Source organism: Amphibalanus amphitrite, unplaced genomic scaffold (assembly GCF_019059575.1).
Source record: "Amphibalanus amphitrite isolate SeventyFive unplaced genomic scaffold, NRLGWU_Aamphi_draft 000109F_arrow, whole genome shotgun sequence".
Lineage (NCBI taxonomy): Eukaryota > Metazoa > Arthropoda > Thecostraca > Balanomorpha > Balanidae > Amphibalanus > Amphibalanus amphitrite.
Genome location: NW_024881604.1, coordinates 402,656 through 427,818, shown reverse-complemented (window position 1 = coordinate 427,818; position 25,163 = coordinate 402,656). Strand labels below are relative to the sequence as shown.

General features: G+C 50.9%; 3 protein-coding genes across 5 annotated transcripts; 2 read left to right on the top strand and 1 right to left on the bottom strand.

Annotated features, from left to right (window-relative positions):
• Positions 1-8,361: 8,361 nt before the first annotated feature.
• Positions 8,362-19,880, top strand: LOC122380900 (BTB/POZ domain-containing protein 2-like). 3 transcript variants are annotated; one of them, XM_043364497.1, is made up of 10 exons: positions 8,362-8,576; positions 10,903-11,135; positions 11,664-11,843; positions 12,012-12,224; positions 12,623-12,801; positions 13,100-13,286; positions 13,568-13,698; positions 15,571-15,682; positions 18,199-18,321; positions 18,796-19,880. In XM_043364497.1, exons 2-10 carry the CDS (start codon positions 10,983-10,985, stop codon positions 18,955-18,957), a joined length of 1,440 nt encoding a protein of 479 aa, XP_043220432.1. In that variant the 5' UTR covers positions 8,362-8,576; positions 10,903-10,982; the 3' UTR covers positions 18,958-19,880. The 3 variants fall into 3 exon arrangements, with proteins under 3 accessions (XP_043220432.1, XP_043220433.1, XP_043220434.1); XM_043364498.1 differs by having other exon boundaries at positions 8,385-8,576; positions 10,906-11,135; XM_043364499.1 differs by lacking the exon at positions 8,362-8,576 and adding an exon at positions 8,672-8,713 and having other exon boundaries at positions 10,906-11,135.
• Positions 19,881-20,165: 285 nt separating this feature from the next.
• LOC122380941 (prostaglandin reductase 1-like) lies at positions 20,166-21,949 on the top strand. Its single transcript, XM_043364594.1, has one exon. It carries the CDS (start codon positions 20,232-20,234, stop codon positions 21,246-21,248), a length of 1,017 nt encoding a protein of 338 aa, XP_043220529.1. The 5' UTR covers positions 20,166-20,231; the 3' UTR covers positions 21,249-21,949.
• A 267-nt stretch (positions 21,950-22,216) lies between these two features.
• On the bottom strand, positions 22,217-24,565 carry LOC122380940 (atlastin-3-like). The gene has a single exon (XM_043364593.1). The coding sequence runs from the start codon at positions 24,364-24,366 to the stop codon at positions 22,471-22,473; it is 1,896 nt and encodes a 631-aa protein (XP_043220528.1). The 5' UTR covers positions 24,367-24,565; the 3' UTR covers positions 22,217-22,470.
• Between the last annotated feature and the right edge of the window lie 598 nt (positions 24,566-25,163).

Here is a 25,163-nt window from a genome sequence, read left to right as displayed (position 1 = left end):
CCCAGGTCTGTCAGGGACACCAGAGACCTGCCAGGGGCGCCGCCGGCCTTGCAGGGGCACCATGGGCCTGTCAGGGGCACCAGAGGCCTAGCAGGTGTACCACAGGCCTTACAGGGGCACCTTGGGCCTGTCAGGGGCACCACAGTCCTGTCAGGGCCCAGGGGCACCAGCGGCCTAGCAGGGGCACCACAGGCCTGCCAGGGGCACCACCGGTCTAGCAGGGGCACCACCGGCCTCGCAGGGGCACCATGGGCCTGTCAGGGGCCCCACCGACCTCGCAGGGGCACCACCGGCCTCGCAGGCATCACAGCATCACGCAGGGGCACCTTGGGCCTGTCGGGGGCATCACGGGCCTGTTGGGGGCACTTTAGGCTTGTCAGGGGCACCACAGTCCTGTCAGGTCCCAGGGGCATCAGCAGCCTAGCAGGGGCACCCTAGGCCCGCCAGAGGCACCACAGGCCTGCCAGGGTCCAGGGGCACCACAGACCTACCAAGGGCACCACGGGTCTGTCAGGGGCACCTCAGGCTCCCGTGCCCCCCCCCCCCCCCGGATCCGCCAGTGATGCCACACCACGCGAAACACCGCCAACTCCCAGCTACCGCGCCATAAACACGTGCCAACAAGTCTTTTTTGAAGGTCGACTCCACTCGCGCAAATTTTGACTGACCCTCACTGCTACCATATTGCTTCCATATTATGCTGTGGAAAGCTTTACTTCACCAAGTGGCTAAAAACCTCCATCAAGGTATATTTTCTTAGCAATTTTTCTTACGTTTTTGGGGGGGGGCCAAACAGGCCACTTTAGGCCTTGGGGGGGGGGGCATGGCCCCCGTGGCCCCCCTGGATCCGCCAGTGGACATGCCAACGAGTAAAAGAGCCATTTGTGAAGCAAAAACAATCTAAAAATATGACTATTTGCATCGATAGTCCCTGCAATACCAAATTATTACCGGTGATCCCGGATAATTATCCATCATTTTCCGGATGTCGAACGCGCACGCCAAATTTGGCACATCGCTAGCGACCGGTTAGAAGGGTGCTTTCCACAAGCCCGTTGGAAGTACCCTCTCGCCCTTCCGCGCGTGCAGGGCTCACTATCTCGCTCGCTCGTTCTCCGCCCAAAAGGCGTTTTACTGGTTTCTATTCACTGTTAATTAAATCGGTTATCGTTATCGTTTATCGCTAAGTTTTCAAAATTATCGCTCGTCCACTTATCGCAAGTTACAAAAATTATGAACGATAGGTAAACGATAAAATGTAAAACGGGATGATGGAAAATGGAAGACGATCGACAGTGTATGCCGCGCGACAGTATGTGTGCGCAGCCTGTTGCTACAGTGGAATCCGCTTAATAAATCCACGGATAATAAATTCAGCCGCTTATTGTGGCCGCTTCAGCTGTTCACGGATTTTCTCCATAGATACCCATAGTTAATAAATCCGCTTAATAAATCCACGTACTCCGCTGAATAAAGCCACTTGGGAGTTTCGAAGTCCGCAGTGACATGTCCCCATTCGAAATGTGGCATCCAGCCCGCTCAAAAAGAACCGCACTGAAGCAGCGGTCTGCAGCAGTTCATGGACTTCCCACGACAGAGGGAGTTCAGGGGTATCAAGAGTGTCATCGCCATGCACCTCAGAGAAATGTTCCCGGCAAAGCAGGCACCCTCAACTGTTTCGTTGGCATAGCAGGCATGACGGGGAGTGATCGTGGATGGACATGTCGACTTAACCCGCGCAGACCCCCGCGCACCGACGGGGGTCTGCGCCAACTTCGTACCGACGGGGGGCGGATGACCGCCCCCCCCCCCCCGAGATCTCGAGAACGAAGCAAGATAGCGACAAGCAGTAAACGGCATCGGATACGCACGGACAAGGTCTACAATTTTTAAAAAGGTCATTTTCAGGTCAGGTCAAAGATGACGTCACAGGGGTAAAAAAGTCAAAATGGTGGCGCTAGATATGGCGAGAGTTTTTCTCGAATAAATTTCGAATTAGTCAAGATAGGAACAAACAAAGGGCATCACCGTGATCCTCTCGTTAATCCGCGTAGAATGATATATATATATATATATATATATATATATATATATATATATATATATATATATATATATATATATATATATATATGTTGCAGGCACTTTAGAAAATCAGTCCTTTTGTAAAATGCCTAGGCATTTTACAAAAAGACGGCTGTTTGAAAAATGACTGAACGCAACCAGGCTTTTTTCAAAATGGCTAGCCATTTTACAAAATGACTAGGCATTTTGCAAAATGCCTGACCAGCATGGAACGTAGATCCCACTACAGATACTATGGCCAACAGTTTTTGGACGTCTTCCTTTACCCTATAGGTACGTGTTCAGCCTGCAGCTGATCGATTTGAAGCTCTGTGATAACGACAATGCTGAGTAACGACCAGGTTGAGTTGCAGACTCGGCTGTAGCATAAAGCATTGTTTAGTTAACGCTGTAAAAACTCCCAACTCCCAAGTACATCAACGCCGTTCATGTTCTGCCTGAGACTAGACCTAACAAAACCAGCCGGAGACCGGCCCTAGTCAATAGGCAGGCCCGGTTGATGTGCAATTACATGTAAACGAATGAGTGTAGTCTTTCTTTGATTGTGCCATTACGGACAAAACTACATTATGTATTTGGACATTAAAAACACGTTCGAATTTAATTATAATTTCCCACTCCTTCTCTCTCATCCTCACATTTTAACACGCGCAGTGGAAGGGGGGGGGGCGGATTCCGCCCACCCCTCCTGTTTTTCGCCAATAACTCGCGCCGCAAGGTTTTCTTTAGGTTTTCTTCCTAACTTTTCTTTGGAATAAAAAAGCTCTCTGATCACAATGAATATTAAAGCAATAATCAACAAAACACGATTTATTTTGCTCTGTGGCAACAGCTTTGAGTACCTACTTGCATGGTCCCAGTTAAAAATATCAAGCTCCACATCGGGAGAATCATCAGGTCGCTTGGCGTAGGACGAGAGCTTTGGTTTCAGAAGACACTAACGCCTAAGTGTGTGGGATCGAATCCTCGCGACCTCTAATAGTTTTACAGATACAGGCCGGCATAGGGCCAGTCGTTTGTTGACGCTCCAGATCGATCATTTTAAATCCAGCAGCGTCGCTGACGTGGGGGCTGGAAATGTCGTGGGCCTGCACTTCTCAAAATAGAGGTGGGTATGGACTTCCCACTGCTGGACTCCTCTGGTCATAATGCTGGACTCCTCGGTCCACCTACACGCTACCAAAACGTATATAATTGGATACTCGTATCTACAACACACTGCTCAGTCATTTTGTAAAATGGCTAGGTATTTTGTAAATTGCCTAGGCATTTTGCAAAATGACTGGAGAGTCAGTCATTTTGTAAAATGCCTAGGCTTTTTGCAAAAAGCCTGGAAAATCAGGCATTTTGCAAAATGCCTAGGCATTTTACAAAATGACTGATTTTCTAAAGTGCCTGCAACATATATATATATATATATATATATATATATATATATATATATATATATATATATATATATATATATATATATATATATATATATATATATATATATATATATATATATATATATATATATATATATATATGTGTTGACCTCGAAAGGTCAAGGTCAAAGGTTGACCTCAGGTCACGTGACCTCGAGGTCATCATGTATATCATTCGATGCGTTTTGACGAGCTGAACACAATGAGACCATCCGCGCGGCGGTATCTTGTTCCTATACGGAGTTATTGGCAAAAACCCTTTGGTGACCTTTGATGACGTCACATGACCTTCCAGCTGCCCAACAGCAAAACAGATCTGAAGGTAGTGACGGTTGATCGTATATGAAGTCATATATGGTATATGGGGCCCTTCCGGCCCGTTTTAGTGGTAAAAACAGGGAGTTGATTTTCCCCCATTGACTTAGGTATAATATGGGGAGGTCGAGAAATTGACCTGACCTTAGGTCATCGATATCAAAATTCCGAGATATACAAATTGCAGCTACTGATGACTCATAACATCCTGCGGCTTTCAAGGGCCTCCGACATCTACTGTAGCTCTGGCACGGTGACAAAGTTGCAAAAAAAGTGACTTCAGGTTGGGTCATTCAAAGTGACCTGGTGACCTGACCTTAAAAGTTAGGGGGTTCAAACTTGCACACCATGTGTAAAATTGATGAGAAAATAGTCGTACCAAATTTCGCGGCGCTACGCGCCGCGGTTTTTCCGCTATTCGCGAAAAACCTCAGGGTGGGGGTGGGGGGGGGGGCGGATATCCGCCCCGCCCCGTCGGTGCGCGGGTCAATCGCTGTGATAGCTTTGCAGTGTGCGCTGGTCACTTTCAGGGACTCCACTACGGTCGCAGGTTTGAGGGATGTCCAACCCTAAAACGCACGCCGTCATACATTAGACTGCATTACGGAAGTCAAATTTTTGGGGGTTCGGATCCCCGCGACCCCACCGATGTGGTGGAGCCCGTGGCCACTTTCATTGGTATAGGTATAACTTATAACTTATAAGTAAGACAATGAGGAATGTTAGCCTGTACGCTTGTATTGCAGGGGAACGGAACGAGCAGATGCGATGCATGTTTTTTTAAATGAAAATGGCTGACTCCGGTTAATAAAGCCACCGCTTAAAAAATCCAAAACACCTTGTCACCAAGGTGGATTTATTAACCCGCGCCCCACTGGGGTCTGCGTATAACACGCCCTACTGGGGGGGGGGGGGCTCTCCATAGCAACTCCATAGCCCCCCCCCCCCCTCTTAACTCCGAAACTATACTGGGCCGATTGTCAAAATTCAAACGGCGTCTGATAGCCCTGGAAAAACTGTCGAGCAAAACCTAATTTTATTGACCTCGAGGTCAGCGATGACGTCAGAGGTCAGGTCAAAGTAAAAATTATTAGCATTTCGGCTTGTTCACATTTTGGGCTCTGGCCGGCGTCTTACAAGTCAGATCAGGCTCATTTTTTGTTTGCACACTCGTGAACAGATGCTCTAGATACCTTGAGGGTACAAAACTTGTACTTTGATTTTCAGGTCAGGGTCAGGTCATCACAGGTCACGGAAATATTATATCATGCGTCGGTCACGTGACACATGTTTTATGGTTCATTTAGGCCATATATTTCGAATTTGATGTCGTTTGTGTCATTCGAGGTCATTTTGAGTCGAATTTAGCTCAGGTCAGGTCACTTTCAGGTCAAAAAGGTCAAATTTTGAAGTTAATATTTTTCAACCAAAAATGTGTCAATTGGATGCAGTTTGAGCTCAGGAACACGATGGTACTATTTATATTGGTGTACGATGTCAAAAACGTACTGAAAAATTGATTTGAAAAATAAATAATTGTGATTTTTTGCAATAATGCGTGTAACTTGGCCATTTTTGAAGATATTCAGCTAAAACTTGCTAGAGTTAGTCATAAGCATACATTCTGTCACATATATTCCGTTTTTGTTTCGAAAAGTCAAAAACGTTTTGAAAAATATAAAAATATAAATTTTGAATATTATTATATACAATTTTCTAAATTTTCAAAATTTTGAAAATCCGAGATAGAAGTTTGATAGCGCAGTCAATTCTGAGTCCATTCATGCAAAGCAATTGGATCTAGCTTAAAAACTGAGCTCTTGGGAGCGATTGCCGTGGTTCAATGTTTTGCGTCGAAATCGGCCGAACATGACGTCACTCTGACGTCATTTCCGGCCGACCTATGGTAGCTACGAAGTTCAAATTTTGACACAAGGTGTCAAATTAATGCAGCCAAAGGTACTGAAAATTTGGCGTCGATACCTCAAGTGGTTTGGAAGTCATTGCAGAAAAAACGGGAGGGGGGCTATGAATAGCCCCCCCCCCCCAGTGGGGCGCGGGTTAAACGGATTCCACTGTATCTGCTATTTGCTAAGTGTACAGATCTGTCAGACGGCCGACGGGTGGTATAAATTTGCGCGGCGGACCAGGGCCATAGGTGTAGCAACGTATCTCTTTGGTGAAGGATACCTTTCACCAAAGTTTCAGATTGGTGAAGGATCCTTCACCAATCTTGGACAATGCAAGGGAGGGTCTTCACCTACCTATGCTTAGAACTACTGGATTCGACGGTTGATCAAATGTCTGTTTTTTAACCCGCGCCCGGCTGGGGGTCCTGGATTTCCACGCCCTGCTGGGGGGGGGGGGTGTTTGAACACCCCCCCTTCTAACTCGGCTCCTGGGCCACGTAGCGATACGTGGAAGGCGGCGTTCGAAAGAGCGCCAAAAATAATGACGAAATCACTTCGGTCGCTTTTTTGGTCAGGTCAAAGGTGATGTCACCAGAGGTCATTGAAGGCAAAATTTCGCCGATTTCCAGGTCGAATGTCGACAATTTCCAAGAAGCCAACACATAGCTCGGGAACCAATAGAGCTACAGCGCCACGGAAAAGCGCATTCGATAGCCCTATTAACGCCCTTTCTGAGTAATTCTCTCAGATTTGACCTAACGTCAACGGTTTTGCCTGCAGGGGGCAAAAAACTGCCAAAATAGACGATTTTTCGGGAACAGTTTTTCTGCAATAACTTTTGACTCAAGCCTTGCACGAGCTTTCTTTTACCGACATCGTGTTCCTCTTGTCAAGACGCATCGAATGAAGTATAATTTGACATTGAAAGTTCAACTTAAAAATTTGACCTCTGGTCAAGGTCATGATTTGACCGGACATTGTTATGTTGCATATTAGTGGATTTGTATCGTCGAGCTGAACATATATATAAGGCGTTTTCATCGCTCTAGCATGCCTCTTTCAAAAGTTAGTCGCAAAAAACTGTTAGATACCATTCGTGACCTGAGATGACCTTAGGGGCATAAACAGGGGTCACGGGTGCCGTTTTCATGTTCAGTGTGTCAAAGTTACTTGTAATTTAGTGTTTGAGAGTGCTTAGAATGACTTTCGTCCGAAAAAGACGGTTTTGAATTTTCTCCCATTGACTTATAATACCTAGAGAGGTCGCAAAATTGACCCGACCTTAGGTCACCGATATGAAAATTCCGAATTTTGTACATACTGTTGCACTTATCAATTGCTGAAAGCTTCAAAGCGATCCGTCACTTGGTGTAGCTATGGCATACATTGAAACAGTTTATGATGTGTTTATGAGGTGAGGTCACATGTAGCGACCTGGTGACCTGACCTTGAAGGACCCTGGTCTGAAATTTTCACAAAATGTATAAAATTGATAGATGATAAGGTGCCGCCGTTTTCAGATATCCACGAAAAACCGCAGACTCCAGGTGTTCAAAAACCTCCCCCCCCCCCCTCCCAGCAGGGCGCGGGTTAACACACTTTGACCATTTGCCCCAGTAGTCAAAATTCCTTAGCCGAGGCCCTGATTTACATCTTGCTGTCATGGCAAGATGCACAATTCAATTTTAGGCAGGCATTGAAAATTTGACGTTAATGGGATGATAAGGGCGTAAGATATCTGCGAAAAACAAGGGGTTGGCGAAATTCGCCCCCCCCCCCCCCCGCTTGCACTGTGCGTGTTGGTTGGCACGGTCCTGTCCCTTTTCATAAGGTTCAGGTGGCATCCTTCACCAATATTTTTGGCGCTCCTACACCCATGACCAGGGCAGAGGTCAGTCACAGGGGGGGGGGGGGGGGTCAGAGCCCAGAGCCGGATCCAGCTCAGAGTTTTTTTTTTGGGGGGGGGGGGGGCAAACCATAACAATTTATCGATTCTCTCCATGCCTCGCGTCCATAGGCGTAATGTTAAAATTATGCCGTTGGGGAGGGGGGGGGGCAAATGCCCATTTTGCACCCCCCCCCCCCACTGGATCCGCCACTGGGGGGGGGGTCCACTCCCGTATATTTGGGGGAGTGAATAAGTATATAAACGAACTTGCTCCAGAAAGTCAAATGCATAAAAAACTACGCCAACTTGGCTCAGGTTTCCGTTTTTGTACAGTTTAAGTATGTACACTTATTTAAGCTGTATTTCTTATCGCTTTTGTTATCGCTGTTAAAAAAACGGTTATCGTTATCGTTTATCGTTTATCGTTTCGTTATCACTGTTAAAAAACAATTATCGTTATCGTTTTAACGTTTTATCGCTATCTTTGTTACCTACATTTTTGAATATTTTTTATCGTGTATCGTTTATCGTTATCGCAAACCTTTCTTATCGTTTTATCGTTATCGCAGGTCCGAAAATTAGTTATCGCGTAAAGGCTAAAGCACTGGGTATTAGTATGTTTTGTTTTAGGGCCTTGGGGTAAAGGTGGTAGGTAAAGTAATCTTGGTTTTGGAGTCCGCGGCGTCATGAAGTTATTCCTTTATATAGATCTGGCAGCGCTTGATACCAATTTACTCAAAAGTGACGCAGCAATACAAACCTGACGCGCTGAATATTATGCGCTGAATATTATCAATATTATACGAAGCTTTTCGAAATTTCACCCAATTTCACCGTGAACGGGCGTGAACGCCGAATCATTTTGATATACATATTTTGATGTCACTCGTGATTTTCTATCTTTAGGAGTCACAGTCACGCTCATTCAGTCACAGTCACGCTGTAACAGTAAGTGTGAACGATCATGATGGTTTAATCACTTCAACGGCTTCAAGTTTTTGCATAAAATACATATCTCAATCTCGTTTGTCGTAGTGAAGGATTGGAGGTAGAAATGAATGAAATGACTTGCATTCACTGCCTGAGTAATGATGGACTTAGACTTACAAAAAATGGGCGAAAGCTGGTGCAATGTCACCTAGCATTTGTGATCAGTGGTGGCAGAACACCTTCAATAAAGGGAGAGCACTGCCAAGTGCCAACTCTTGGTCCCATTCTTTTCATGCAATATAGGGCTAATGTTAAAATGCCAACGTCAAAGGGGGCACGCCGCACGGTGCTCCCCGTTCCGCCGCTTGTTTGTGATGTTACTTATTGTGATGTGGTTACCTTAGCTTCAAAATGCTACTGAATGCAAAGGGACATCATTTGGAATTATTTCAATTTCCAGACATTCTACATTCTACAATCTACTAGCTATTATATATCTGTTAAAACCTAGAAAAAAAATTATGAGACACGTCGGTAGGTATAGTTACGACTTACGGCTGAATAATGCCACAGACTCACAACTTGAACTGTCTTTTCTCAGTAAATATAAAGCAAAACATCTAACCTGACCTAACCTTACCTACAACCTACCAACATGCAGCCTACAAATTACCAACTTATGGTGGCAGGTGGTGATAATTGTTAATGATGAATGATAATATTGGATTTGAATAATGTAAGGATTAACTTTTATCCATGACACACTTTTCACTTACCTACTCTGTACTCAAAATAACTAGTAAGGGGTTCTATCAAATTATGTCTATATTACAGGAATCAAACAAACTTTGTTGTAGTTATGTGCCCTACTCTGACCAAACAATACACAAATTTTAAATTTATCAAACATTTCATTATACGAGCTTCGTAAAGTTATCAGTTTTCAAGTATTAACACAACATAGGTACCCAAATAATGTAAGTAATCATTACATAAGTTGTGTAGAGCTTCAAACTCCTTGCAGGAACGTGTATCATTCAATACTCAGGCTTGCTGCTACAAGACAATTCTACTTGACCCTTGAGTCCTTGACATAACATACAATTATCTATGTACAATTCAGTGCACCAGATCTTTAAAAGTATATGATCTGAAGGTTGCAGCATAATTAATTGTGTTATATACCAATTTACTTTTATGCATTGCAATTATGCAGTAATTGGTAGGGATCTGTTGAATTATACAAGTGTCTAATACAAGTATTAGATTTTAGAAGAGTAAACTTATTTAAATATTGTTATATGGCTACCTACAAAGGCAGGCATACAATTGCATTGTAAGTAAATACCAAAGTATGTGGATTTTTAAAAGTTTTCTGAAGAAAAAAAAACTGAATATTAAGCCATGCAAGGCTGAAATATAGTAATGCATTTTTGTCAATCTGGCCAATGTGAATCTATCTAATCAATATGAACCCATTGAAACTGAACTCAAATTGAACATGAATGAAGCATGGCCATGAGTTTTGTTAAATTTATTTTTCATCTCTTTGTCTCCATTCTTTTTTCAACACAATTGATATCTTGAATAATTTCACTAAAATATTCCTTTTTTAATTAGAGACTTCATGTATTGTAGGCAAAACCAAACAAACCTTGGAGGTTAGCTGTGGTATATTAAGCATTCTTTAAAATTAGGCCCACAATCCACATTGCACTAAATATAAAAGAATTTGATTTCCTTGAAAACCAAATTGTTAGGTAATAATATAGTGTCAAGTGTCATCACATGATATGATGATAATGTATTTTAGTGTCATGGGTGTATTTCCTCTGAGACCAGCAAGAGGCCCTCTCAGGGTAATGTAGTACCTACCAATGTGCAATAGATGAGATATATCAGGACCTACTCTGTCTAGGCATAGCATTTAAACTAACCAGGTGACATATGTGACTTCAGCTGTCTATCATCATGTCTCAAGTGATTACTATTTTTGGCATTGGAGCATTTGTTTTATGCTTTAGAAGTATGAAGTGATTAATAAGGATGTGTAGAATACAAATATCTAATACAAGGTGTTAAAAGTGCTAAAAAGGGACAGATTTCTTTCTTGAAGGGGGCTCACGCTCACCACAGACTGCTCAGATAACATCATTGCTACATGTGGCTTGATAACATGTAGGTAGATAACATGTAGCTTTGAAGAGCGTACACCAATCTTAGAAGACTGCATGTAGCCTTTCTGCCCTCCCTCTACCTCAGCCATGAACCAGGACCCCCGGTGTGCCAGTGTAGTTGAGTACCAAGCTGCCCGTTCACGAGCACTGCCCCTTCGGTGTACCAGCAGATCTGTAATGGCTCCCCGGCGAAGGGGCACGCGGCAGTGAAGGGCCGTTCGCTGACAGCGGCGCGCTGAGACTCGCCATGGCCAGTCACAGCAGCGGCGCGCCGCCGCGCAACAGCGGCGCTCACCAGCTGGCCGAGGGCGTGGCCCGGCTGCGGGTGGCGCCGGCCACGGCCGAGGCGGCCGGCGGCGCGGCGCCCGCCGCCCGGCACACCGTGCCCCACAACTGGCAGGTAGGTACTGAGTGCCAGAGTGCCTCTACTCTACCCTGAGTGAGTGCTGAGTGAGTCTGACCGGTTTTGTCTGTACGGATGGGCCGAGATACTGTCTGTACGAGTGGGTCGAGCGCCCTGTAACCCCTATAGTCTGTACGGATAGGCCGAGCGCCATATGTGCTGTCTGTACGTATGTATAGACCGAGCGCTATGTGCGCCGTGTGTGCTGTCTGTTTAGATGGGCGGATGTTCCGTCTGTACGGATGGGCCGGGCGCCGTGTTTGCTATCGGTACACATAGACCGGGCGCTGTATGAGCACTGGGCAGCGTGTGCTGTCTGTTCAGATGGGCCGGTATTCCGTATGTACGGATGGGCCGGGCGCCGTGTGAGCAGTGTTCCGTCTGTACGGATGGGCCGGTCGACGTGTGACCAGTGTTCCGTCTGTACTGTTGACCAGTGTGCGGTGTGTGTGGCTAGGTTGGGACGGGGATATTGTCTGTGTGGATGGGTATAGCGCCGAGTAACCACCGCCCCGACCCCGGCAGGCCACCAAGTCGACGGTGGTGGAGCGGATAGCGTACCTGTTCAACAGCGCCGCCATGTGCGACGTGCGCTTCGTGGTGGGCCGAGACGCCAACCGGCAGGTGGTGCCAGCGCACAAATTCGTACTGAGCATCGGCAGCGCCGTCTTTGACGCCATGTTCAACAGCTCTCTGTCCACCGAGGTGAGATATTTAGGGCGATATGAGTCTGTGAGTCTGTATGTGTGGTGTGAGTCGGTATGAGTCTGTGGATTACGTGTGCGCTCCCACCCGCCATCATACAGTCCACGGTCTGGGCGGCGTTTCCTGCGGGCAGCCTGTGTAGCTGATAGGCTCGTTGGTGTGCCCCAGGACGAGTTTATCGCACTGCCGGACGTGGAGCCGCAGGCGTTCCTGGCACTGCTGCGCTTTCTCTACACGGACGAGGTGCTGATCGGACCCGAGACCGTCATGACCATCCTGTACACGGCGAAAAAGTACGCCGTGCCAGCCCTGGAGCGAGAGTGTGTCGACTTTCTGGAGCGCAATCTCAGCCCGGACAATGCGTTCATGCTGCTAACGCAGGTCAGTGGAGTGACTGGAAGAACCGTTTTCCCGAGAGATTGCTTTTTTACCCAACATTTTGCTATTGCCTATGTTTGGCGGTGGGTAGTTGAATCGTAGTGCCACATGCCTGTTTCGTTGTAATTTTCAATGAAACGTCTAGTGCCTATGTCATCTGAAGTTTGCCCTACTCATGTGTTAAATATTTCGAAATATCGTTAGATAATATGACACACATCTGCGCTGGCTATCGTTAGACGCGTTTCCTAGTGTATTTTCTAGTCCGCTGACGTATTCGTCTCTGTCTCTTCATCTGTGACAGATGAGAATGCCTCTTCCCCAGCTGTTGATATCCTTCCAATCGCTGCTGAGCTGCGTATGGCTGCATGTATTTGAACCTGTGTATTTGTGTGCACCAGGCGCGGCTGTTTGACGAGCCCGAGCTGGCTGCCCTCTGTCTGGACACCATAGACAAGAGCACTGCCGTGGCACTGGCCGCCGACGGATTCGTGGATATCGACCGCGACACACTGTGTGCTGTCCTCGAGCGGAACATGCTGCGCATCCGGGAGTCGCGCCTGTTCGCCGCCGTCCTCAGGTCAGCGCGACTGCCGGGCCGAAGCGGACTTGTGAGCGTCTGAGGGTCTGAGTTTGTGTTTGAGGGGGAAGGGGAGGTCGATGACCGGGACAGACTGCATGGGATGACGTCATCAACTTGCGGGACAATGCCAATGAAGGGGTATTTCCGGTGTTTTGGGCTCACGGGCGAGGAAAATCGATGTGTGCCTTTTTTTCATAAAAAGCACATAAATCGGTGGATGGATATAAAGGTAACTAAGAATTCGGCGATGATGAATTATCTGACCTGACCTTACCGTTGCCGCTTGTATCCCCAGGTGGGCGGAGGCGGCGTGCCGGCGTCACGAGCTGCCGCCGACGCCGGAGAACCTGCGCTCCCAGCTGGGTGACGCGCTCTACCTGGTGCGCTTCCCGCTGATGAGTGTCGAGGAGTTCGCGGCCGGGCCGGCCCAGAGTGGCGTGCTCACCGACCGCGAGGTGGTGCAGCTGTTCCTCTACTTCACAGTCAGTATTCATATTGATTATTAGCGTAGGGCGGTCCGGTCCCTCAGCTGTAGCTGTTCGTTGCCAGGCTAGCGGCCTGTCTCGCGTTGCCGTTCTGTTTGCTTGTGTGTAGTTGAACGCTCACTGGTGAATAGTTGTTTTCAGTTAGCATCACCGTGCTTACGTTTCCCCTCTTTTAGCTGATATAATGGTATTCAACGTTGCCACTTGCACTCCTGGCCATTGCATTGGTTGATGCTTCACCAGTCAGTAACACTGACCCACGCTTCCCTCCTCTCCAGGTGAACCCGAAGCCGCGCGTCTCGTTCAGCGAGACGCAGCGCTCCTGTATGATGGGCGTGGAACAGTCGGCGTGCCGGTTCAGTCAGGTAGAGGCGCGCTGGGGCTACAGCGGCACCAGCGACCGAATCATGTGAGAGCCAACGGCGTAGGCGTGCCCGTCCCAGTGCCATCCGGCGCTCGGCCCTTCTGATAGCCCCCTGGAACATTGACCACGTTTCCATGGGCATCACTGATCCGGATCAGTAAAAATGGATTAGCTAATCCAGTATAGTTAGACAATATATGAAAACGAAAATAAGGGATTAACTGATTAGATAAGTTCAATCCACTTAGTTATGTCATGTAACGAAGAGTTCAAGAAATATAATACGATTTAAATTTGCTGACTTACCCATTCCAGATCTTACCCGGATCAGTGATGCCCATGGAAACGGGGTCACTGACCTTCTACATGTATTTTAAACTATTCAGTGCTAAAAGCTGAAACAGACTGTTTCCGCAGTCAGGAAATCGCATGCGAGAACCTATTCAAATACATTGAATCACCCTGGCATCAATCGTACGCACCTCCGTGTGCCCTTCAGTTTCGGTAGTTCTTCACAGTTCATGGTATTGTGCGATACCGTAAACGGGGGTGACTTTGCCATGTTTTCAACTTTAGACGCCTGTATTATTTAAGCTTGTTAACTTATTGGGATGACTCTATGTTCAAAACACGGATGAAGATTAGCTCTTTGGGTTTTACTATTATCGTATTTATATCTTGCCTAAAAATATAAATTTTAAGGAAAATGAGTCGTGGCAAAGTTAAACTGAAAAAGGGGTGACTTTGCCACTATGCCAAATAATGTTTTTTTTTAACGCTAACAAATACTTTTCAAGCATATTTGTTCCATTGTATGGGGAAGGGCAACCATCCTTAATTGTTTAATAGGAAAAAATAAAGCAGTGCAATATTTTTTTTTTGCTATTAAACGATGTACAAAGAAGGAGAGATACCTTACTTTTTATAATACATTATATTTGCTGAAAATAACTGAGATTTGATCGTAAATAGAAACTGAAAATGGTTCAGAATAGATAAATAAGCAAAGATATTATTGTATGGGTACTCTAGGACCTTGCCGCGTTTTTCCAGCGGCATTAAGCGGAACAGAAAGAGGACGTTCCTGCGGGAACTTACCGACACCCTTATTATCAGCGTTTTGATCTATAAAATGATACAGATTTCTTCAGCCAGTCTTATTGTCAAACTCAGGAGTTGTAGATGATCATGGCTGTGCTAAAAAGTTGGACCCAGCTTCATCCATTTTTTTATTTTGGTAACCTTTGCCTTTTTATACTCGCACTGTGGATTCCTGTGTTAGTTTTCAACATCTAAACTTTTACATTTAAAAAACCAGTTTAGAGATCAAAATGATGCTACATTTAAAACTTATTTTGAATTGCATTGGATAAGTATTTCATTTTTGCATTAATAACATGGTGGCAAAGTCACCCCATGTGGCCTGCAATTCACTTGGAAGAATCGCCACCAAAAATTTTAGCTAAATGAAGTGACAAATGCCAGTTTTGTTGGATATGCTAACTTAACAGCCTTGTCATGATCAACCATACCAAGTTTCAGCATCGCAGTTGGTCTAGAACATGGTTAGATAATAAAAAGTTCGGGCCTCTTCAAATTTGACCATTTCAATGACTCCAGTAAAATGGAGCCCAGTTCGGTATTTAGTGGTAACTTATCTCTCAGTGTTGGTTATGTTGGAAAGCCCATCAATTATCTTTCATTTGTGCATACAAAATTATTACATTATTCGTAAAATATCATTGGAGATAACTCTAAAGCATTTTTTGAAAAGCATGGCAAAGTCACCCAGCTTGGCAAAGTCACCCCCGTTTACGGTACCACTAGCGCCTCTATCACTGTCGGTGTGAGGGACCGGCGCCACCGCTCGGCCCTGTGCCAGTCTGTCTCCGAGCTGACCTTTCTCTCTCCGTTCAGGTTTTCGGTCGACCGCCGTATATTCGTGGTGGGCTTTGGTATCTACGGCGCCATCCACGGTCCGAGCGAGCACGGTGTGACCATCGGACTGGTGAACGTCCGAACCGGAGAGGTGGGTGAAAACGGGAGAGGTTCAATTGGGAGAAGTCAGAACTCACGAGAGGTCGAAATAATTAGAACGATAGGGTTGTTCGTTGAGAGGGATCCGAATGGGAGAGGTCGAGACGATGAGAACGGGGCTCGATGGCAGAGAGAGGCGTCGTGGTGGCTGGTGTAAGATGGGAGGGTCTCAAACGGGAGAAGTGGGTGGTCGGTCGCCGCGGTACTCGACCGTCACGATACCTGCCCTCGGGTGCTGGCCGATGGTTGACGGTGTGTTCATTGACGTCGTGTCATGCTACTCGACCCCAGGTGTTGGCCAGTCACGAGGTGACTGTGTTCAGTGACGGGTGTGCTGTGACGTGTCACATTACTGTCCTCAGGTGCTGGCCAGTCACGAGGTGACTGTGTTCAGTGACGGGTGTGCTGTGACGTGTCACGTTACTGTCCTCAGGTGCTGGCCAGTCACGAGGTGACTGTGTTCAGTGACGGGTGTGCTGTGACGTGTCACGTTACTGTCCTCAGGTGCTGGCCAGTCACGAGGTGACGGTGTTCAGTGACGGGTGTGCTGTGACGTGTCACGTTACTGTCCTCAGGTGCTGGCCAGTCACGAGGTGACTGTGTTCAGTGACGGGTGTGCTGTGACGCGTCACGTTACTGTCCTCAGGTGCTGGCTAGTCACGAGGTGACTGTGTTCAGTGACGGGTGTGCTGTGACGCGTCACGTTACTGTCCTCAGGTGCTGGCTAGTCACGAGGTGACTGTGTTCAGTGACGGGTGTGCTTTGACGTGTCACGTTACTGTCCTCAGGTGCTGGCCAGTCACGAGGTGACGGTGTTCAGTGACGGGTGTGCTGTGACGTGTCACGTTACTGTCCTCAGGTGCTGGCCAGTCACGAGGTGACTGTCACGAGGTGACTGTGTTCAGTGACGGCTGTGCTGTGACGTGTCACGTTACTGTCCTCAGGTGCTGGCCAGTCACGAGGTGACTGTGTTCAGTGACGGCTGTGCTGTGACGCGTCACGTTACTGTCCTCAGGTGCTGGCCAGTCATGAGGTGACTGTGTTCAGTGACGGGTGTGCTGTGACGTGTCACGTTACTGTCCTCAGGTGCTGGCCAGTCACGAGGTGACGGTGTTCAGTGACGGGTGTGCTTTGACGTGTCACGTTACTGTCCTCAGGTGCTGGCCAGTCACGAGGTGACTGTGTTCAGTGACGGGTGTGCTGTGACGCGTCACGTTACTGTCCTCAGGTGCTGGCCAGTCACGAGGTGACTGTGTTCAGTGACGGGTGTGCTTTGACGTGTCACGTTACTGTCCTCAGGTGCTGGCCAGTCACTAGGTGACGGTGTTTAGTGACGGGTGTGCTGTGACGTGTCACGTTACTGTCCTCAGGTGCTGGCCAGTCACGAGGTGACTGTGTTCAGTGACGGGTGTGCTGTGACGTGTCACGTTACTGTCCTCAGGTGCTGGCCAGTCACGAGGTGACTGTGTTCAGTGACGGGTGTGCTGTGACGCGTCACGTTACTGTCCTCAGGTGCTGGCCAGTCACGAGGTGACTGTGTTCAGTGACGGGTGTGCTGTGACGCGTCACGTTACTGTCCTCAGGTGCTGGCCAGTCACGAGGTGACTGTGTTCAGTGACGGGTGTGCTGTGACGCGTCACGTTACTGTCCTCAGGTGCTGGCCAGTCACGAGGTGACTGTGTTCAGTGACGGGTGTGCTTTGACGTGTCACGTTACTGTCCTCAGGTGCTGGCCAGTCACTAGGTGACGGTGTTCAGTGACGGGTGTGCTGTGACGTGTCACGTTACTGTCCTCAGGTGCTGGCCAGTCACGAGGTGACTGTGTTCAGTGACGGGTGTGCTGTGACGCGTCACGTTACTGTCCTCAGGTGCTGGCCAGTCACGAGGTGACTGTGTTCAGTGACGGGTGTGCTTTGACGTGTCACGTTACTGTCCTCAGGTGCTGGCCAGTCACTAGGTGACGGTGTTCAGTGACGGGTGTGCTGTGACGTGTCACGTTACTGTCCTCAGGTGCTGGCCAGTGACGAGGTGACTGTGTTCAGTGACGGGTGTGCTGTGACGCGTCACGTTACTGTCCTCAGGTGCTGGCCAGTCACGAGGTGACGGTGTTCAGTGACGGGTGTGCTGTGACGCGTCACGTTACTGTCCTCAGGTGCTGGCCAGTCACTAGGTGACGGTGTTCAGTGACGGGTGTGCTGTGACGTGTCACGTTACTGTCCTCAGGTGCTGGCCAGTCACGAGGTGACTGTGTTCAGTGACGGGTGTGCTGTGACGCGTCACGTTACTGTCCTCAGGTGCTGGCCAGTCACGAGGTGACGGTGTTCAGTGACGGGTGTGCTGTGACGTGTCACGTTACTGTCCTCAGGTGCTGGCCAGTCACGAGGTGACGGTGTTCAGTGACGGCTGTGCTGTGACGCGTCACGTTACTGTCCTCAGGTGTTGGCCAGTCATGAGGTGACGGTGTTCAGTGACGGGTGTGCCTGTGACGCGGCACGTTACCCGTCCTCAGGTGCTGGCCAGTCACGAGGTGACCGTGTTCAGTGACGGCTCGGAGAGCACGTTCCGCGCCATGTTCCCGGAGCCGCTGGAGGTGGAGCCGGCCGTCCAATACATCGCCTCCGTTACACTAAAGGTAAGACGGCGCCTCTGTCACACTAAAAGTAAGGCGGCGCCTCCGTCACACTAAAGGTAAGGCGGCGCCTGCGTCACGCTGAAGGCGAGGTGGCGCCACTCGAGACCGGCACGGATGGCCACAGACGTTGCTGCTCATCTCTCCTCCTTAGATGTTCATTGGCTGGCCGTACTGACGACATTCTATGTGAGATTGACAGGATCGGGAAGAGCTGCAGGCATGCAAGGCCGCACAAATCGCAATACGAAGCATGAGGCAGCCATTCGCATATCATTATATCATTACGGTTGTTCGTCTGCGCGATTTCAACTGTTCGTCGAACATAATTAGTCCACCAGTGCACAAAACTCCGTAGATGGTTCATCTAAATGTTGGGGCGTCCAAGGCATCCTCGCTGTGAGCTGGATTCCTACCGCCTCCCCTCCTCGACACCACGCTGCGCGCTGATGCCGCGCGCGCTGCCCTCGTTCGCAGGGTCTCGACTCATACTACGGTACCCACGGCTCCCGACTGGTACCAGTCGAGTGCGCCAGCGGCGGTGGCAAGGTAACCTTCCACTTCGAGGCGCCAATCGGTAACAACAACGGAACCTCGGTGGAAGACGGCCAGATCCCCGAGATCATATTCTATGTGTGAGTTCAGTCGCTGTTACGGCGTTCGGCTGGGGTGGGTTGGGTCTCGTGCCCAATATCTCAGTTTCCGGGACGGAGATGGTGATTGAGCTCACCGGTCTTTTTCATATCAGAATGCTGGTGTCTAATGCTGCCAGGAATAGAGAGTGACGACATTGCGATAGGTATACTCATTGTGCAAACAAGACGATAAGTTTGTTCAGTTTATTTGTGCGGTGTACGGTGTTCGGTTTGCCTGTGGAATATTTATATATTGGCATGCTCGTTTTGAATTTCGCCTGTGCTGTACACTGTTTCGGGGCGGAACAGTGTTTCCCACCTCATGGTGTTGCGGTGAGGCGCTGCCGGGCACCGGGCTGGGCCCGTGTGTGTGAGAGATCTGTGCTCATCATGAGAGATCTGCTGGTCGTGTGTGCCGCGGCTTGCCTCTGCGTATTGTGTATCGTGTTCTCTGAGTGTTAGCGCTGCCGAATAGCGCGTCACTACCGGTCCTCTGCTGAATTACTGCCACGAGCCGCTCCGTGAGCAGGCGGCGGCAGCGTCCGGGTGTTAGGAAGCGCTTCGTACGGTGTGGGCAACAGCAGACTTTACTGCCAGTCGGCGTCAATTTCGGTCACGGGTGCCTGGTGCATGCGGCACCCGCTGGCGAAACGCGCTTTGTGATATTAGGTTTGCTTCTTCAGATGGATATTCTGGAGCTTTTGAGATACAAACAGCGACATGGTTGCCAATGTAAGCAGACGTGGCGAGGGACTCGGCTGTTACTCGGTAAGGTGTTTTAGTGGTGTGTGCAACAACAGACAAGACATTGCCAGTCTTGTAGGGTTGTCATCCGAAGGTTTCTTACGCTGCCGTGAATACGATACGATACGACTACCTGACTTGCTCTTGTGTGCTATGAATACATCATGTATATCGTCAGTTTTACTCAGTTTTTGTGACATCTTAGTTAAGGGCATATTTTATGTAATTCGTAGGAAATGACCTACATAATTCGAACCAAGCAGCTATTATCCTATGCGTCATGCGAACCCTCGTGAACACTCTTCAGTCCCCAGTCGGCTCCGCTGCCGCCAGCTGCCGGTCGTGATTAGCGTTCCTACAGGTGTGCTGCCGTCATCAGGGCCTCACCGGACCGATAACTAGGCCGACGGCGACGGCGAGTGAGGAGCTCATATACACTGGTATCGCAGCCGCAGTCTGCACCGAACCCCTCTCACTGTCGGAGCTCAGCGGCGCCCGCCTGGACACAGCAGCAGCACGAAGACAACAGCCGGGATGAAGGCCGAGAAATTTACGCTGCTGCGTCACTTTGACGGCATGCCGCAGCCGTCTGATTTCCAGCTGGAGTCTGAGGACCTTCCTGAGCTGAAAGAGGGTGAGTTCCTCTGTGAGGCCGAGTTCCTCAGCGTTGACCCGTACATGCGGCCCTACTCGAAGGACCTCAACCCGCCAGTGACCATGATCGGATCACAAGTGGCGCGCGTACTGGAGAGCAGGAGCGACAAGTTCCCGGTGGGCAGCCGGGTGGTCGGGGCGCTTGGATGGCGTTCTCGCACCGTCGTCAGTGAAGACATGCCGTCCGCCGTCTTTGGACTGAGGAAGCTTCCTGACCTGGGCGACCTTCCGACGTCATATGCTCTCGGCTCGTGCGGCATGCCGGGCAATACAGCCTACTTCGGCTTCCTGGAGATCTGCAAGCCCAAGGAGGGCGAGACGGTGGTGGTGACGGGCGCGGCTGGCGCCGTCGGCAGCCTGGTCGGACAGATCGCCAAGATCAAGGGCTGCCGCGTGATCGGCTTCGCGGGTACGGACGACAAGTGCGCCTGGATCCGCCAGCTCGGATTCGACGTGGCCATCAACTACAAGACGTGCGCGGACATCGACGCTGCCCTGAAGAAGGCCGCCCCGGACGGCGTGGACTGCTACTTCGATAACGTCGGCGGAATGCTCAGCTATCAAATCCGCAAACAGATGAACCTGTTTGGTCGTATTTCTGTGTGTGGCTTTATCTCCAGCTACAACGAGAAGACCGGTGAGGAGCTGAAGCTGGAAATCCCCGAGAAGCTGATTCTGTTCAAGCAGCTTAAAATGGAGGGTTTCATCGTCACCCGCTGGGACCAGGAGGAGACATGGAACAGGGGCGTCGAACAGATGGCCTCCTGGATCAGGGAGGGCAAGATTCAGGTCCAGGAGACGGTCACGGATGGATTCCAGAACATGCCGCAGGCCTTCATCGGCATGCTGAAAGGAGAAAACACGGGGAAAGCCGTGGTGAAAGTCAATGCTCAATGAGACGAACCCCTCACTCAATAGTCTAATGAGCATTTGTGTGCTCGTGTATTGTGTTCTGCTGATTAAATTCGAGATCTTGCAACGAGCGATGTGTACTTTTGTTTCATTGAGTTGAGGTAGAAACACATCCCTAGCACATTGCTTCGGGCCTGACATGTGTTTACAGGGACCCATCTCGATGGAGATATGAGTACTGAGTAGGCAGTAACCCGCTCATTATCTTTATGTTGGTAGTGAAGTCAGTTCTCCTACCCTGCCGCGGGTGACTGCAGCGGCCCGCGGCGCCGGCCGGTGACCGGCACTGTTTGCACGTGCACGGCACTGGTGCGCTGCTGCGTCACTTAGATCACCGGTCCAATTAGGAAAACCCATCGCTCGTCGGAGATCGGGCGGGGCGGCGGCCGATTGAAGTGGGCGGCCATCCAACGCCGGTGGCCAGCGGGCCATCTGGGATGACCGATGATCAGGGCATACTGAGGAACGGAGGCGTCTGTCATGATACGCAATACGTTTGCCTGAAGCGTTCACAGTTCTGCCGCTAAATTCACTATTATTGTGCACAATGGTTTGATTGTCATGTCACGGATGCAGTGCGCTTCAAGTGACTTTAAAAGGGTTATTTGGCGTTGATTGATAGGTGGCAGCCGGCAACATGGGCAAAGTGCCGCATTTCATTCTACTGACAGTGGCTGAAGTGAGAGGATGCCATTGTTACTACTGGTGAATAGAATAATCACTTATGCTCGGTACGCGCATATGTAGAGATAAATAAATAAAAACAATGTTCAAGTGGTCTAGGACAGTACAGCTCGACCCCACGTCCGACCTTCGGCGCTCACCCGGGAACAGATGCTTATCTTAGAGACTGGCGGCAAAAAGTCGACACCTGTCACCGATTTGGCCCCCGATAGAGGCGATACTGAGCGAAGGATGCGTCGGAGGGCCAGTCGTTAGGAAGACCCTGCGACCGAGGAACGCACATGTGCGGCACTTTGCGACGTACGGGTCCGACTTTTTAATCCCCGGGCCCGATGTAAAAAGAATATAGTTTTTAAACTTTTATTTTCGTTTATCACTGCGGTGCACAGTGGTTGAAGAAAACTTTATATGTATTCCAGTCCACTATACAAGTAATAATACTCGTAATAATACCTACCTGTAACATACGAAAGCCTTTGTCACATGCTGGTAACATAATTCATTCATTTGTTCTGTGACTTTTCTACCGTATGCTGAATTTCTTTTTTCCTATTCTTATCGTGATACCCCTGTGTCGGGGCCCACAAATTGCCTGCGCTGCCTGCAGCTGTGCCTGCGCCTCCGCCTGCTTACGCTCGAGCTCCTGTTTCTCTCGCTGACGCGCCGCCTGCAGACGCGGCTCCAGCTGCGCGGCCAGCCAGCCCGAGAGCTGCGCCTGTCCGGCGGCGCCGGCGGTCGCCGTGGCCGCGGCGGCGGCGGCCTGGTGCGCCTGCCGCAGCGCCGGCTCTGCCAGCTCGCCGGCGGCGACCATCTGCTGCTGGTACTGCGTCTGGGCGCGCGCCACCGCCTGCCGCGTCAGCTCCGCGGCGGCGACCGCCTCCTGCTGCCGGAGCGCGGCGTTCCTGGTCCGGTGGCCGGCCAGCTGCCCCTCCAGTCGGCCGCACAGCGCGCTCCGCTGCTGCTCCGCCGCCGGGCCGGCCCCGTCCCGGCCGTTGTCAAAGTGCTGCAGCGCCGCTCGCACGGCAGCGGCGTGGGCCTCACTCAGCCGAACGTCCGTGACGCTGGGACCGTCGGCGGGCAGTGCGGCGAGCATGGCCGACTCGTACGCCGCGCTGCTCGCCTCAGCGAGCGCCGCATTGTGGCTGTCGGCCTGAGCGGCCCGCAGCTGCAGCCGCTCGGAGTTGAGGCCTCTGATCCGCTCCCAGTGCTCCTGGATGGCGGCGGCGAGCGGACGGATTGTCTGCGCCTCGCTGAGGTGATCCACGCCGGGACAGGACACCAGCGTCTGACGGGCCTCGCTCTCGGCCTCCCGATGGACCTGCTGCAGTGTGGTCTCGGAGAGCGGCTCGGCGGCGGTGGCCTCCTCCAGCCGGGCTGTGTAGGAGCGCAGGGCCGCCTGGACGGCTCGCCGGGCCGCCGCGGCCGCCAGGTGATCGGCGGCCGCCTCCAGCTGTGGCGGGAGGCGGGCGGCGTGCTCGGACAGCGAGCGGCACAGCGCGGCCAGCGCGGCGCCCGTCAGCGGCCGGCCGTCGATCTCGCGCACCGGCAGCCGCGCGGCGTCCAGCAGCCACTCGGCGAACTCTCGCAGCTGCTCGGCAAACTCGGGAGCCAGCTGGGAGGCGGCGCCGCTGAACTCGGGGTCGCCGCCGGCCGCCGCCGCGCCCGGGTGCGGCAGCAGAAAACACTCGAGTTCCTCAGCGGCCAGGCCCCCGTCAGCCACTGTGTCAATGTCTGTGCCGTCGCCGCCGTCCTCGATGTCTCCTCCGGCCAGCCAGTGGCCGAGGATGTGCCGTCCGCCCTCAGCGCCGTACGGTTCCTCGGCTGGGAAGGCCCAGTCGCGCACCAGCAGCACCAGCCGCGGGGTGCGGTGCGGCGCGCCGGCGGCCGAAGCCAGCAGCCGGGCGTACTCTGCGCACAGCCGCGCCTGCTGCAGGTCGTCCGACTGCGGCTGGCGCGACACGTTCAGCACCTGCACGCCGCTCAGCAGGCCGGCCAGCGCGCGCATCACCACACTCTCGGTCGGCGTGGACACGTTGTCGAACGCGCCCTGGGAGTCGACGAGTAGCACGTGCGCCGTCCGGCCGTCGGCGAGTGTGACCGGCAGCGGGCGGGACCAGAGCTGCAGGTCGCGGGTGTGCGCCTGCCGCCCGCCACGCCACGGGAACCCGGTGAGGGGCGCGTCCTCCAGCCAGTCGCCGCCGCCGCCGGCGGACTGGGAGCGCAGGTAGCGCAGCAGCACGTTCAGCAGGAACGACTTGCCGCGTCGGAAGGCGCCGGTGATGGAGACCGGTATGACGGGCGAGTCGCGGAGCTGGTCGGAGAGCAGCACCCGCTCCAGAGTCGCCTCCTGCAGTCGCAGCTCCCCGGAGTCGGGGTCGGCAGCGAACAGCGGCATCGCCCGGTCCTCCTCCGCCGCCATTCTGTTGCTATGTTCTTGTTTCAAAATACCTCAGACGATCTCAAATGCGTATTCACCGAGATGTCTTGCTTTGTTGACCAGCACTCAAAGTGCAGTCAAACCAACTTGACCGAGTCACACTCCACTCTCGACTGACATTCGGGGGAGCGCCGTGCAGCGTCTCTGTCGAGCACTGGCCCTCGAGTCGCAGCCTGTTCCGGCGGGCGGTTATCAGCAGTTGGTGACGAGAACTGGCCGGGGTTTCCGGCGGATTCCGCGGCCGGCGTGCACTGCGTGGGCGCTGCGCGGTGACGTATGTCGGCCGGCCCGGACGAGATGATTCACTGTGGACGCGCTGGTAAACACTGCGGAGCTGGCGCGGTCGGGAACACGTGTCACCGTATATACGGACGGACTCGATTAGTGATACTTCTCATCTTACCCCGAACCTTTCCAATGACCTAGAACCATATTTTAAGCCTTGGTAGGTATAAGAGGCTGCTATGTCTTCATGCTCCACAAATTCACGCCTCCTTTTCCCAAGCGGGGGAGACGTGAGTCCTACTGAGTCATAGGAAAAACCGTTCACAGACGCCGCGGGCGATATCGCTGGCTGTAAACGGGGAATCACATTAGGTACTGCAGCTTTATTTACCTACCGCAAGGAGCTAGAAAAGCTCACCACGGTCGGGAACAACCGATCGGAACGGGATTTTGATAGCAGCGGACAGCCTATGCTTTTGACCTTATCCTGAGCCTGTCGAGTGATTTCGACCACTTTAAAATGAGCCATTATTTCGTTGATAATCTACATCGAC

What these genes read in the sequence shown, in the direction of transcription:
- LOC122380900 (XM_043364497.1), top strand. Translation starts at nt 10,983, where the DNA reads ATGGCCAGTCACAGCAGCGGCGCGCCGCCGCGCAACAGCGGCGCTCAC. An exon ending in CGTTCATGCTGCTAACGCAG is followed by an intron (nt 12,225 to 12,622) that starts GTCAGTGGAGTG and finishes TGTGTGCACCAG; the next exon opens with GCGCGGCTGTTTGACGAGCC. An exon ending in GGCACCAGCGACCGAATCAT is followed by an intron (nt 13,699 to 15,570) that starts GTGAGAGCCAAC and finishes CTCTCCGTTCAG; the next exon opens with GTTTTCGGTCGACCGCCGTA.
- LOC122380941 (XM_043364594.1), top strand. Translation starts at nt 20,232, where the DNA reads ATGAAGGCCGAGAAATTTACGCTGCTGCGTCACTTTGACGGCATGCCG.
- LOC122380940 (XM_043364593.1), bottom strand. Translation starts at nt 24,366, where the DNA reads ATGGCGGCGGAGGAGGACCGGGCGATGCCGCTGTTCGCTGCCGACCCC.